The 14,476-nt window shown below is 38.3% G+C and overlaps 1 protein-coding gene across 1 annotated transcript in view; it reads right to left on the bottom strand.

The window, feature by feature from the left end:
• Positions 1–14,476, bottom strand: part of arl15a (ADP-ribosylation factor-like 15a) — a gene marked incomplete at both ends in the record, with an annotated part of 204,273 nt that overhangs the window by 81,551 nt on the left and 108,246 nt on the right. The window contains one exon of the mRNA XM_079815133.1: positions 13,347–13,555. Coding sequence (XP_079671259.1) covers positions 13,347–13,555 — 209 coding nt within the window. The remainder of the gene's footprint in view (positions 1–13,346; positions 13,556–14,476) is intronic.

A 14,476-nucleotide genomic window follows, 5' to 3' on the forward strand; every position in this document is an offset into this window, starting at 1 on the left:
TCTTATGTTACAACACTGCGGAGAAAACCCTAGAAAATGTGATGCAATTTACAGATTTATATTGTTATTATTCGCGCTTGACATGATGAGTATTAGAGCCCACCAGCAACCACTGATCTGATGTAATCTTTTTTTTTAAATTAAGTATCAACATGCAAAAGGCACAGCTGCATATATTGTATACATGGCTAAGGATTTATGCTCACGTCAGATGGTCAAAATTTGGCACGGATCTATGTGAATAGGTGTTAACAGGCTCTTAGATCTCCATAAGAAGAGTCTTATCCTCTTACTGTTACAGAGATGAAGGTTTGACCTGTGACTTCCCCACACGTGAAGCAATGTCCTTCTCCCCTGCTTTCTTTTATAAAACCTCTGCAGATCTGGTGAATTTTAAAAATAAGACCTATGGGAGGATGATCCAAAATAGTTATCTAAGACCACCCACTTAAAAATATGGAAAATGGTTATTGTTATATATTAGTATTGTTATTTTTATTAACAAGTTTGGTCTAAATATTGGTGGGAACACATTTTGTTTTCATGTGTGAAATTATTGTTGAGGTTAATGTAAAAGCCCTTAGATACCGGAAAGGACTGGAGCCATATAAAATTAAAATCCCTTGTGTGCATTATTATGCAAGACCATTTTATTCATTCCATATAACAGCTGACTGTCATATGATCATAACCAGAGATCATATTCCAGAGCCTTTGCTGCTTATCCTGTGGCTGAATGTAAGAATCCTGGATTTCATTATCTCAAGTCACTAAAAGGTGAAAATTTGAACCTGACTGTTATGCATTATTCAAAGACTCATGGGTTAATCCACTTCAATTGATCTAATGAAGGTTGCGTGACCATTTAAAGGGATACTTCACCCAAAAATGAAAATTAGCCCATAATTTACTCACCCTCAAGTCATCCTAGGTGTATATGACATTCTTCTTTCAGACGAATAAAATCGGAGTTATATTACAAAAGTCCAGGCTAATCCAAGCATTAGAATTGTATTCATAGTTGCTCTGTTTATGAAGTCCATAAAAAGTGCATCTGTCCATCAAATAACGTGCTCCACGCGGCTCCAGGGTGTTAATAAAGGCCTTCTGAAGCGAATCGACGCATAAGAAAAATATTCATATTTAAAACTTTATCAAGTAAACTTTCGACCGACCGCCTTCCGTGGAAAAGTGTTCAATGTTGAAAGTGAAACTCAAGATGTACGTGACGTCATGACGAGCGTACCTGGTCGCTTTAGTCTTTCGATCGGCAGGGGAACTTTCAACAATTTTTCCATCATTTGAACAGGGAAGGCGGTCGGCCGAAAGTTTACTTGATACAGTTTTAAATATGGATATTCTGTTATGACTGACTTGGAGATGGTGTACTTTGAATTAATTTATTATTAAATAATTTTATTAGTAAAATGTTTTGCAAAACCAGAAACAAATAAAACTAACTTAAAGGGATAGTTCACCCAAAAATGAAAATTAGCCCATAATTTACTCACCCTCAAGTCATCCTAGTATATGACATTCTTCTTTCAGATGAATAAAATCTGAGTTATATTACAAAAGTCCAGGCTAATCCAAGCATTAGAATTGGATTCATAGTTGCTCTGTTTTTGAAGTCCATAAAAAGTGCATCTGCCCATCAAATAACGTGCTCCACGCGGCTCCGGGGTGTTAATAAAGGCCTTCTGAAGCGAATCGATGCGTGTCTAAAACATTTACTATAGTTTTTTATTTATCCAATTACATCATATCAGAAAAGTTAGACCCATTTACTACCACATGAGGGGGGATGTTGCTCTTGTCTAGACTACCTCATTAGATGGGTCAACTAGCCAGTATGTAGTCAACCAGACCACCATTAAAGCTTCTAACCCTTTCTTCATTCAAGTGGAAAACCAGACAGTTCCGTCTGGTGTATCCCACTGCCAAATCAGTTCAGGTCAACTGAGAGATTAAAACAAAAAAACCCTACTCTACAGACAGGGTCAAAAAGATCAATGATCAAAAGAGGAGAAAGACCACTTGTTAAAGAAGCTACTGTATCAATCAATTGATTTAACAGGACCCAATAATGCATACAAAAAAAGACTGAAAAATTTGGTATTCACTAATTGTTTCTTCTAAGATACATAGAATAAAATGTTTTTGACTAAAATCATTGACTTCCACAATGTCAAGATGTTTCAAATCTGCTCTACATGTGGAATTGGTGGACCATCAAAAAGAAGCAGATAATGGCAACAAAACTTTGAAAATGTTTTTCCCTCCTTGCAAACATTTCTAGAGCACACAAATAGTGCATTGGTGGAACGTAGTCATAATGACACACCATTTGTTAGACACCACTGGCTGTTTTTAAGCTTTAACGTTTTACGTGTAAAATGAAAGAATGATTCTTTATTCTTTTCTTTTTGAAATTAAAAATATCTAAAGAATAATACTAAAGTGAACACACTGGTTGACTAATAAGGGTCTGCCCTGGTTATTGCTAAACCTACATGGTACCAGAGTCTGCAGAAACTAAAAATGATGCACCAGGTATTTACTGAACCAAACTCAAAGAACTAAGATACAAACCGAAACTTGGAAAATTTAAACTGTTACACCCCTTGTATACACACACATGCACATAATAAACATGTACAGATATAAATACACAAACAAATGATAAACAATGAATATCGACTTTCTAAAAAGGGCCGTACCGTAGCGTGTGAGTAAAACATGGATTAACTTCAACACTACCACCCAGGACTGTACTCTCATCTACCTTGAAGACCTGATAGGACAGGAAATATTCTTCTGCATGTGCCAATGGAATCTCATTATCCACATCTGACTGACAAATGAAGGGATGTTTCAGACTTGGAATGAAATCCTCTCCACAACACTAGTCAAGATGCGGAGAGAAACAAAGACATTTCTGACCTGAAGTTTCCAGAATAGAAAGCGAACACACAAGGAAAAGGTTTAATTCATGCAATTTCCACATCCACGCAACTCTTTTGGAAACAAATGACACAGACTAGCCTTGGTTCCTCAGGGAACATAAATGTCAAACACAGCAGATCTTTATGATTAATTATGTGTTTGAGGCAGTGGGTGCATGAGGTGGGAGAGAATCGGGGTCTGTAAACTGAACTGTTGAATAGTTGTGTCGTGAGGTTTTTGCTAGTATGAAAAGTAGACAACACATACTGTAAACAAACACATATTTTGGCTGAAAGTTAGAGCACAAAAAAGTTCCAAAAGGTAGAGCTTAAATGGAGCTTGCAGGCACAGTTGCTTGTGTAGTACTGCTTTGTCACAAATTCATTTGGTAAGCAACATGAGTTACAAATTTGGTTCACTGAAACCAGATGTGAACTAATTCACTCCTCACAGAGGAGCATTTTGTACAGTCATCTGGACTCTGTTTACACTTGGTATTAATATTCATCTTGGGTGATCCGATCGAAAGTGTTCAGCACCGAATACAGGTGTAAACAGGGTCCAAATTGCTTAGTGATCTGATTACTCGAACCACATTCACAGACAGATGAAAATGCAAATGCTAATCCAACCTAACATACCCAGACAACATCAACAGAATGCCAGTCTATCAATTACTGTGCTAAAAGAAGTGCTGTTTTCGAAACTGCACACTTTTAGAGTACACGCTGTATTCAACTAAGAATGTAGTTCTTGACTGTTGATAAAGTACGCTTTGAAGAAATACAAATGAGTAATATCAATACATTGTATATACATTGTCCTTTGACTCATACATTCCCAGGCCAATCAAGAAAATAATTTACTGACCACGAGGAACAACTTTCTTGGTACCTGTAGTCTTTTTTGAATCTGATGTACACTGAATATTCAAACACTTCTGATGTGATTGTGCCATTTTTGGCACACTATATAGTAGGGAAGTGTAGATATTAACATGTAGGGAAAGTTTGAAATGTTTGCAGTTACATGCAGCTTTAAAATACAATAACTAACTGATCAAAATTTTTTTTTTTTAAATTAAAAACCGGAGACCCTCCCCTTATAATCTGATCAAACATGTTATCACCAGGTGTTATCACGGTTATGGATTTTTTGATAGCCGATGCCAACATCCTAAAGATTAGTGTGTCTGATGACCAATATAAGGAAATATATATCACACTATTTATATAAATAACACTCGATATAAATGCATACATGCTGAATCCCGACAAGTATTACAGCGTTTGCCACTTCTGTTACTGTTAATAGAAAAGCAAACACTTTTACTTTTACATAATACTTGGTTACACTTTATTTAAAGGTGTCATTGTTACAGTGCAATTATACAGTGGGGCAAACAAGTATTTAGTCAGCCACCAATTGTGCAAGTTCACCCACTTAAAAAGATGAGAGAGATAGGTACACTTCAACTATGAGAGACAGAATGAGAAAAAAAATCCAGAAAATTACATTGTCTGATTTTTAAAGAATTTATTTGCAAATTATGGTGGAAAATAAGTATTTGGTCACCTACAAAAAAAGCAAGATTTCTGGCTCTCACAGACTTGTAACTTCTTCTTTAAGAGGCTCCTCTGTCCTCCACTTGTTACCTGTATTAATGGCGCCTGTTTGAACTCGTTATCAGTATAAAAGTCACCTGTCCACAACCTCAAACTGACTCCAAACTCCACTATGGCCAAGACCAAAGAGCTGTCAAAGGACACCAGAAACAAAATTTTAGACCTGCACGAGGCTGGGAAGACTGAATCTGCAATAGGTAAGCAGCTTGGTGTGAAGAAATCAACTGTGGGAGCAATTATTAGAAAATGGAAGACATACAAGACCTCTGATAATCTCCCTCGATCTGGGGCTCCACGCAAGATCTCACCCCGTGGGGTCAAAATGATCACAAGAACGGTGAGCACACGGGGGGACCTAGTGAATGACCTGCAGAGAGCTGGGACCAAAGTAACAAAGGCTACCATCAGTAACACACTACGCCGCCAGGGACTCAAATCCTGCAGTGCCAGACGTGTCCCCCTGCTTAAGCCATTACATGTCCTGGCACGTCTGAAATTTTCTAGAGAGCATTTGGATGATCCAGAAGAGGATTGGGAGAATGTCATACACTGGAAAAATGATTAATTGAATTTACTAAATGTTTTTATCGTAAGTGGTTGCAATCAATTTATTTTATCTCAATTTAAACAAAAACACATGCAATTCCCATAGAACCAAATCATTTTTTTACATTAAAATCAAAAAACTAAATTTAAATTATTAAAACGAGCACAAATTAATTATGCTTAATTTAATCGGGCCATAATAATTTTTTTCAGTGTATGGTCAGATGAAACCAAAATATAACTTTTTGGTAAAAACTTTTTGGAGAAAGAATGCTGAGTTGCATCCAAAGAACACCATTCCGACTGTGAAGCATGGAAACATCATGCTTTGGGGCTGTTTTTCTGCAAAGGGACCAGGACGACTGATCCGTGTAAAGGAAAGAATGAATGGGGCCATGTATCGTGAGATTTTGAGTAAAAACCTCCTTCCATCAGCAAGGGCATTGAAGATGAAACGTGGCTGGGTCTTTCAGCATGACAATGATCCCAAACACACCGCCTGGGCAACGAAGGAGTGGCTTCGTAAGAAGCATTTCAAGGTCCTGGAGTGGCCTAGCCAGTCTCCAGATCTCAACCCCATAGAAAATCTTTGGAGGGAGTTGAAAATCCGTGTTTCCCAGCAACAGCCCCAAAACAGCACTGCTTTGGAGGAGATCTGCATGGAGGAATGGGTCAAACTACCAGCAACAGTGTGTAAATACGTTGTGGAGACTTACAGAAAACGTTTGACCTCTGTCATTGCCAACAAAGGGTATATAACAAAGTATTGAGATTAACTTTTGTTATTGACCAAATACTTATTTTCCACCATAATTAGCAAATAAATTCTTTAAAAATCAGACAATGTGCTTTTCTGGATTTTTAAGTGTAGGCTACCTATGATGAAAAATTACAGGCCTCTCTCATCTTTTTAAGAGGGAGAACTTGCACAATTTGTGGCTGACTAAATACTTTTTTGCTCACTGTATATTTCAGTACTGAGTAATATTTAGTAACTACATGTACTTACTATAGGGTTAGGGTAGGATTAGTGTTTGGTCTAGGGTTAGTTACATGTAATTATGCAGAATTTACTGTTATTGATATGGTAAGTACATGTAACATATGTAACAAGGACACTAAAATAAAGTGTTACCTAATACTTTTTACATACCTTTTAATTCCTTTGTTTGTAACTAATTCATTAGACAGAACTATTAACAGACAGTGAACTAAGGAAGACTTGAGAATGGGTGCTCCTGTGAGTCTGCGCTCAAGCACTGACGTTCTCATCACTGTCAATATAAAAGCCCAGCTTCAGTCACTTATAGGCCGATGCAGATTTAAAAAAAAAAAAGCTAAATATAATCTGATATTGGCTGACCACTAGATCAGATCATTTGAAATTAAACTGGAGACTTCAAGGGTGATGTTATCAGACCTGTGATGCACCTCTAGAACATCAGCACAGACTCTGGGCTAATGATCTAAGGGCCCGTCCACACGGAGACGCGTATCACTGTATACGTATAAATTTTTTATCGTATTGGCGTTTCGTCCACACGGATCCGGCGTTTTGGGAGACTGAAACCGCTATTTTTTTAAATCGGGTCCTAAAGTGGATAAATCTGAAAACGACACCCTTGCGGTTTCGTGTATACAGCCAATCCGTATATTTTGTGAAACGGTGATGTCATCACACCACGTCCTGCGCGGGGAAGACTTGAAGGGATACAACTACGGGCACTGGGCATGCGCACATCAATACTGCGTTGTTTAATTACTGTATTTGCATTATTGTAAGGGTGTGTTTAGGGTTGGGGTAGGTGTATGCGTTAATAAAACACATCTGGTAAGTAGCAAATTTATTTATTGTTATTTTATTGTGAGATTTTACCTCACCTCCGACTGTTGCTGTACCCCTTCTAGCCACAACTCTTCTACTCCGTTTTTAGTGTATTTCTGTGGCAGAATTACAGTGCCACATACTAGCCTGGCATGTATACTACATCGTTTTGAGCCGTTTTCCTGCTCTCGTGTGTACGCAGATATTTCTTGAAACGAGGAAAAAAAAAAGATCGGATAGGGAAAGTTCTGGCTTCGTGTGGAAGGGGCCTAAGCGCATGGTCTAAAGCGCATGGCGCAAAAGCCAGTTGCGCTCACGATATGGCGGAATCACAATTTACATGGCGGAATTTGCAAGCGGAAAAACTGAATGCTTCTCCAGAGAGAAATCCTTTTATTTTTAATATTTGGCATGTTTGTGTGTTGCTGTGTGTGTAATAAGCATGTGTACGCGCGTTGTGCTCCAGCCTATATGCGCATATTACTAACACACCCTTTAAATAACACAAAAAAATACTGTGCTATTGACTTTAGACCAGGTTTTTGTTGGTCAATGGTGAAGTCGTTTTCAGTTGCCTCAAAATAGCAACGCGCCAACAATGCGCCTGAACACACCTCATTTTCAGACCAGCACGCCCATGGGTGCACAAATGGGCGCAAATGCATTTCCTATTTAAACAACATGGTGCAGGACGTGAAAATGATAACCGTGTTGGGCTGAAATTAGCAAAAAAAAACACTTGCATTGCACCTGGCGCCACAGTGTATGATAGAGCCCTCTGTGTGGAACTATGGTTGATTTCCTCACAGTTGATAATATGAGCTGATCTTCTCTATCCTAAGATCAGTTCTTCAGCCCAACTTTTGAGCTTTCATGCAGGGAACCTTCATAAAACAAGAAACAGTGCAATGGGGCAAAACATCCACACAGCCTGCTTTGTTGAGGTGTTGTATCAACATATGACGCCCCTCTCTCTGCTCACTTCCTCCTTGGGCCCCAACAGCAGGAGGTTGGTGTCAACAAGGAATTCCGTCCCATGAATATTTCCCTCCTGAAAAAAAGTCACACACAGGGCCCTAGTGAGGACTTTACAGGTCCGACGAGTCTTTTAAACTTCACTGCGGCAATGTAAAAATGAGAAGTCGCCAACATTATGCCATAAAACGATACCGGGCAGTGCTAATAACTAGCTTGCAACAACACAGAATGCACAGAGTGTACACACTGGCTGCTTCTGCTTTCAGAAAACCTATAAACAACTTGTCTTTAAAACCATTTACCAGAAACAAATAATACATGTTACATATCATAAAAGCATAAAAAATTATTTCAATGTACAAAACATCTAAACCAGTCTGTCTGTAAACAGCACCATAGTCCAGAAAAGTTCCTCAACGGCTTAAGATGCTAACGTCACAGTTAGCGACGTTCCAATTTAATTTTAGCTTTAGACTTTGTGACGAAAGCTCAAATCCGGTCAGTTATGACAGATGGCAGTGGCACTTCTGAGAGAAGAATCAGAGTCGTAGCTGTGTAGCTGCTCAGTGGGCAGTGATGACCTGCTGATTATACATCATGATTCAGAGTTTGAAGGGTGTTTAGTCTCTGCAGCTCCCTGGGCAGGTGACTGAGCATTTGCGGTAAACCTCATGAGTTTGGATCATGTTCTTTTAACCACAATTTCACAACAACACCTGCTACACAAAAACAGAGGACATCTTACAACCCCAAATTTGTCTGAGAGAAGAATTTGATTATTAAAATGAAATCAGATGGCATGGTGCACAACAATTAATAAAGTTAATAAATCTACAAAGAGGAATATTCTTAGCGTGTCCATCTTTGTCTAACCCTTTTCTCACAAGAAAAGAGTTAAGCAAAAACTTTGTTTGTTCACGCACTGAGAGACATTTCGTATCTTTCATTTAATATTAAGCATGCAAGTTCTGCACGAAAGCAACTCAACAAGACATCTGGATTATTTATGATGGCACGTAATGCTTGAAAGGTTTGTTTGAACTAAGATTCAACATTTGCTGAAGCTTTGTATTATGGTGAATGTGAAGCTCATCTGAATGTGAAGCACTTCTGCTTCAAAAAGATGTGGAACCAGATCCAAAATAAAACATGTAAACATTTAAATATGACCCGGGACCACAAAACCAGTCATCTGAAAGCTGAATAAATAAGCTTTAATAAATTCCATTGATGTATGGTTTGTTAGGATAGGACAATATTTGGCCGAGATGCAACGATTTGAAAATGTGGAATCTGAGGGCGCCTTTAAAGTTGTCCAAATGAAGTGCTTAGCAATGCATATTACTAATAATAATACATTTTTGATAGGACATTTACAATAATTTTGACCCATATTGTTGGCTATTGCCACAAATATACCTGTGCGACTTATGACCTGTTTTTGTGGTCCAGGGTCACAATCTTCTAAAATAAAGGAGTGTGTAGGACAAAAAGAGGTGAGGAAGAAGGAAGTGAGAAATGCAACTACAACTGCCTGTTCCCCTCTCAGGGATCAAACCTGTCTCGGATATCCTGCTCTGCCATTCCGCCTCTCTGCTTTGATGGGTCAACCACTCTCTCTCTCTCTCTCTCTCTCTCTCTCTCTCTCTCACACACACACACATACACACACACACACACACTGCACTAGCACAGACAGCATGAAAGTTGAAATTAATGCGTTCAATCTTTGTATGTTTGAATTTGAATGATGACTTTCATATATTTTTTTATTGTTGGTTTTTCAAGCTTTTGTTCAGCTTAAATTTAAAAATGTAATAAATCAAAATCAAAAACAAATTCAAACACTGCGCCTCCGTCAGATACCTTAAAGGGCACTCTCCTCCACACACAGATGAAAACTAAGTCAGGTCATATCCTATTCGATGCAATTTCCAAGAATGTGCCAAAGATAAGTAAGGATCGACCTGTGGGACTTGATCACTCACTGTGACAGGACACACAGTATGCCTACAACAGGAATAGAGATGACAACGCAATTAAATAAAAGGCCTGTGGCAGAGCTCAGTGCCTCTCTAAGCCAAACTCACGTGGCTCTGGAAGTGTTTGCAAACAGCTAAAAGAGGTCAAACACTCTCTGTGACTTCAACTTCTAAAAATAGACTAACACATGGCAAACTCCCCAGTAATGTAGTTTGCGCTGATCAGATGCAAATGACCACATTTATGAGCTTAAACAAAAAGAGGGGTCTGTGTGGTCTCTCTCTGTTGACCACCAACTGAGTGAAGTCAACACCAAAAACAAGAGTTTCCTCAGCGTGCAGTCACACAGTACATGCCACACGTGCTGTTAGTCAATATCAGGATATCTGCTGACCGGGTGGCACACAACCCTATAGGATTATAGACTATACAGATCAAAGGGGAAAGTGGACCCGTGTCTAAATCTTTGTTATTTTTCATTAGTAGTTGTAAATAAAATTCTCTCCAACATGCTAAGCATTCCAGCAGACAATGTTTGTAATGACTTTATGCCTGTTGCACAACAATGCACACTTGAGTATGGTGTGATACTCATTTCAATCATCAGGGCCTAAGCTTTTGAAAACCTCTCCAGCATATTTCCTCATGTCAAGAGTTGGCAACTGGCTTGTCTGAAATACTTTGCAGGCTCCTTCTCTCATCTCCAATTGAGTTCTCACTACGACCACAATGCATGCCTCTTCAGTTGAGTGAGTCTAGAAGTGAAACACAAGTAGAAAGTGGAGGTGGCTAGCCAAAACATCCCACACTGAACACAACCGCACTGGAAGAGGGCATGTGTCACTTTCACATGCAACCACAGTGAGTAAATGCTCTTCCAGTTCCACAGCGCATGCATAAGCAGCATGTACTCTAAGTGAAGCTGTAATGCGATATTTAACAAATTGTCGATAGAGCTACATCTAGTACTTTCATTTACAAAGTACATATATGATGAAATGTTTTTTAGGAGTAAGTTATTGAGAACTACTATACATCTGCACCCAAACCCCAAAGTAGCTATAAACTGCAGTCAGTGCTAAATGTATTTATTTGCGGAACTTGAATCAACTTGTATCTGAACTTTTTTTCAGTTTTTATTTTCTTCAAAAAAAAACTATATTGCAAAATATTGTGGTGATAAATAGGTCTACAGTATCTATGTTTTATTTTCCATAAATAAAGACACATTTATAAGGTGAAAAATCAAATATTATCTAAAAAATATTACCTTTTTAATTCCACCCACCATTAAGAGAGCTTTTACTTCTTAGAGAGCTTTTAGATCCATAAACCAGAATAGAAACATAAAACTATGACTGTCATTTTTTGATTAATTTCATGAATTCTTTACAGTCTAGAAAGTAGAATGAAACTGTAATTGCGTAAGGATTAATTTTTGCCATTTTAGACTCGACAGGACGCAAAGTGGGAGAGAGAGAGGCCGGGACTCTAATTCAGGTTGTCGGCAGTCCATCGACTCCAAGAAAATGCTATGAATTTTAACATATTTATTTAAATGTAATTTAATTTAAACTTAAAGGCCCACTGAAGTGCCTTGAAACGCGCAGCATTATTCAATGTGTTGACATAAATTTCCCCTAAACGGCTCCAGCTGTTAGCAGCTCCTCCCCTTTTTTGAAACAGCCAATAGCGCTTTGTTACTACCACAGTTTGACTAGAGCCTTTCTGTTTGGTAAAGCCAGAGTTTCCTCCTAATCTCTAACCGTTTATGATCATTATCTCCTCCATATCGCTTTGAAATACAGCATTCTGTGCAAAATTTAAATGGGTTCCATATGTTTTGTTGTATCGCGCCGACTCGCGCATATGATTCGCGCTGCGCTCTCGTGTCTCTCAACGGCTCTGGTCTATGTGTGTGTGCTGCGGCGGTGGGCGTCAAAGTAACGTGAAACCAGACTTATAGTGCGCTAGGTGCCATTCACCATATAGAAAATAGTAGATGTGTGAACAGCTGATGATTTCAGCCGCTGCTTCAGCGTCTATTTATAGTGTAGGGGACGGGCGCTTCAGATTCTAGAGACCATTTGATTGGACAGAAGATGTGATGAGAAGATGAAGTCTGCGGTGATGTCATCAAAATCTGAGATCCATTTTAACGGAAGTGAGAGACTGTAAGTTTTGAATGCTTATATCTCCTAAATGCGAATTTTGTCATTGTTTTGGACAAACCAGCTTATTCATAACCTTAAGGCTAACATAGTCATACTAAAAGCTAAAAAACTTCCATTTTGATTTCAGGGGGCCCCCTTGCAGCCCCCTGTGCTTTGAGGCAACATGCTGTATATGTATACATGAACCGCTAAATAAATATGTGCACTCCAGGTCCTAATTTTCCAATTGTGAGTCACATTTATCAGCCAAAAATATTATCTGTAGTTAGCAGCAGACATTTGTTTGGTTTCTTGAATTGCATCACAGACAACAGCTCCTGTCTTCTGTCTACATCGTCAAGAACAAACAAAAAAAGTTAGCAAAATGTGATGTTTACAAAAAGGATTGGAAAATGCTCTGCTGACGATGCCCTTTCTTTCCTTAACATTTAATAGTGGAAACATTGACAAAGCACATTTTTGTCTTTCTTTTTTTTATACCTCAGCATATTTCAAAAAGAGACATTCTAAATGTTTACTTTATGACTAGTTTGAAGGGATTTAAGAGAAATTATCAATATGATTTTATGATTAGGCACTTTTTATGAGAATACAACTGCTGACACAATTTTCATTTTATATATTAATTATATTAATACTTTATCAGTGATTATCTACTAATAACTTCTTGTTCCAAATGTTCAGCCTAGTAGCCAAGCCCACCTGAAACTGAGGTTTAATATGTTGCACTTAAATGTGACATCAAAGTTTAAATTCTGTCAAACTGTAAAAATGTACTCGTGGTATGTACACAGATTGATATTTTCCTGTCTTGGATGCATAATTCCAGCACCAGACTGTCATATTTATGTCCGTGTCTAGATTTAATACATACTTGGAAAACTTCAAGTGCCTCCTGCAGTATATTCCTCCTGAGGAGAACAAACTCTACCGGGTTTTCTCAGCATGTGGAAAAAGACTATTCGTCAGCCAGCCCACGTCACAGCATGTTTACACCGTCAGCTCTGGTTCTATGATGCAGTAGGGAGGGGGAGCTCCCCACAACATCCTATCCCAGCCCCGGTCGGTCATCTTCCAAAACTGACCATAAACAACAGCTCTTTTTACATGGCAACAGGACGCTCTCCAAAAACCACGCTTACCATCGCTCAGTCCAAACACTTCACAGTGTGTGTACAAATAGAGGCCAGCAACCCTCAACAGCGGTGGATCACATAGAAGATGGTCGGCACTTAACAGAGCTATATTTGGTGTGGAAAGTTACCATACCTCCGACACAGAGCGGGCAGCTGGTGAATCCTGGTGGTTGGCGAGAATGAGGAAAGGAAGGGTACACAGCTGAGGATGCTGCAGGGCCAAGTGGAGCTCAGACCGGGAAGCCTCCATCTCTTCATCTGGTGCAGCACAATTGAGGACAAACACTACACCTTGGGAACCTTGATAATATCGGCTCCAGTATTTCTTGATGGTCTCAGCTCCTACAAAGTGGGAAATAGTAATGATGTACCATGTGACATTCTGTTCATATACAATGATAAGCAAGCAAAAATCAGAAGTGGAATACTGGCTCCCTTTCAATTTATGAGTGTAATTTTGAATTGAATTAGCTATGCCCCACATCACATGAAGATGAACTGAAATTTGAAAATAATCACAGATAATGCATTTTGTGAAGAAAAATAATAATAATACTAATTTCATAATTTTCAAACATGTTAATAGTTTGCCTTGAGAAACTTTGATTTTCTAGCTTAAAAGTTATTCATTTCTATTTTACTTCCTACATTCAACTTGCAATTCCGTATTCCGTGTGCTACCTGAATTCAAATTCAATTCAAAACTGAGGAATTGAATCGGAATTTAAAAGGGCATCTTAACTTTGATTCTGATTGGCACACAACCCTGGGTTAAAGCCATTACAAGTATTTCATTTTTTGATGCTAGGTTCAACATTCATAGATTTGGTCTTCTGAAATATTGAAATATCTGAAATATTCATGGGAATTTACATGGAGGTCTCACTTAACATAAAATATTCCTCATCCTCTTTCCTTATAGCAACAGTCTATGTCGTAAATCATATTATGCTGTTACAGTGCTCCTCTTGATTTCGAAAGTTTTAAAATCTTAAAAAACTTGAATCTGATTTCAGTCATCCAAAATAAAGATGAAAAAAGGAAATAAATCATCAAGGATTATTCTGTCACAATAATCATCAGACCAGAAGTCTGTAAGTGTTGACAAATCTTGACGCAAGTTTGTAGGGAAAAAAAGTGGTCTTAAATTCTCAAAACAAAATCGTTTAGCGGAAACTTTAAGAAATAAATCACACTCACCAGAAAATGAGCGTTTTGTTTCACTTGCCAGGCTAAAATAGTGTAAAATAACAGCACACAAGT

The sequence above is a fragment of the Gobio gobio genome, assembly GCF_949357685.1.
Source record: "Gobio gobio genome assembly, chromosome: 4".
In the NCBI taxonomy this organism is placed as follows: Eukaryota; Metazoa; Chordata; class Actinopteri; order Cypriniformes; family Gobionidae; genus Gobio; species Gobio gobio.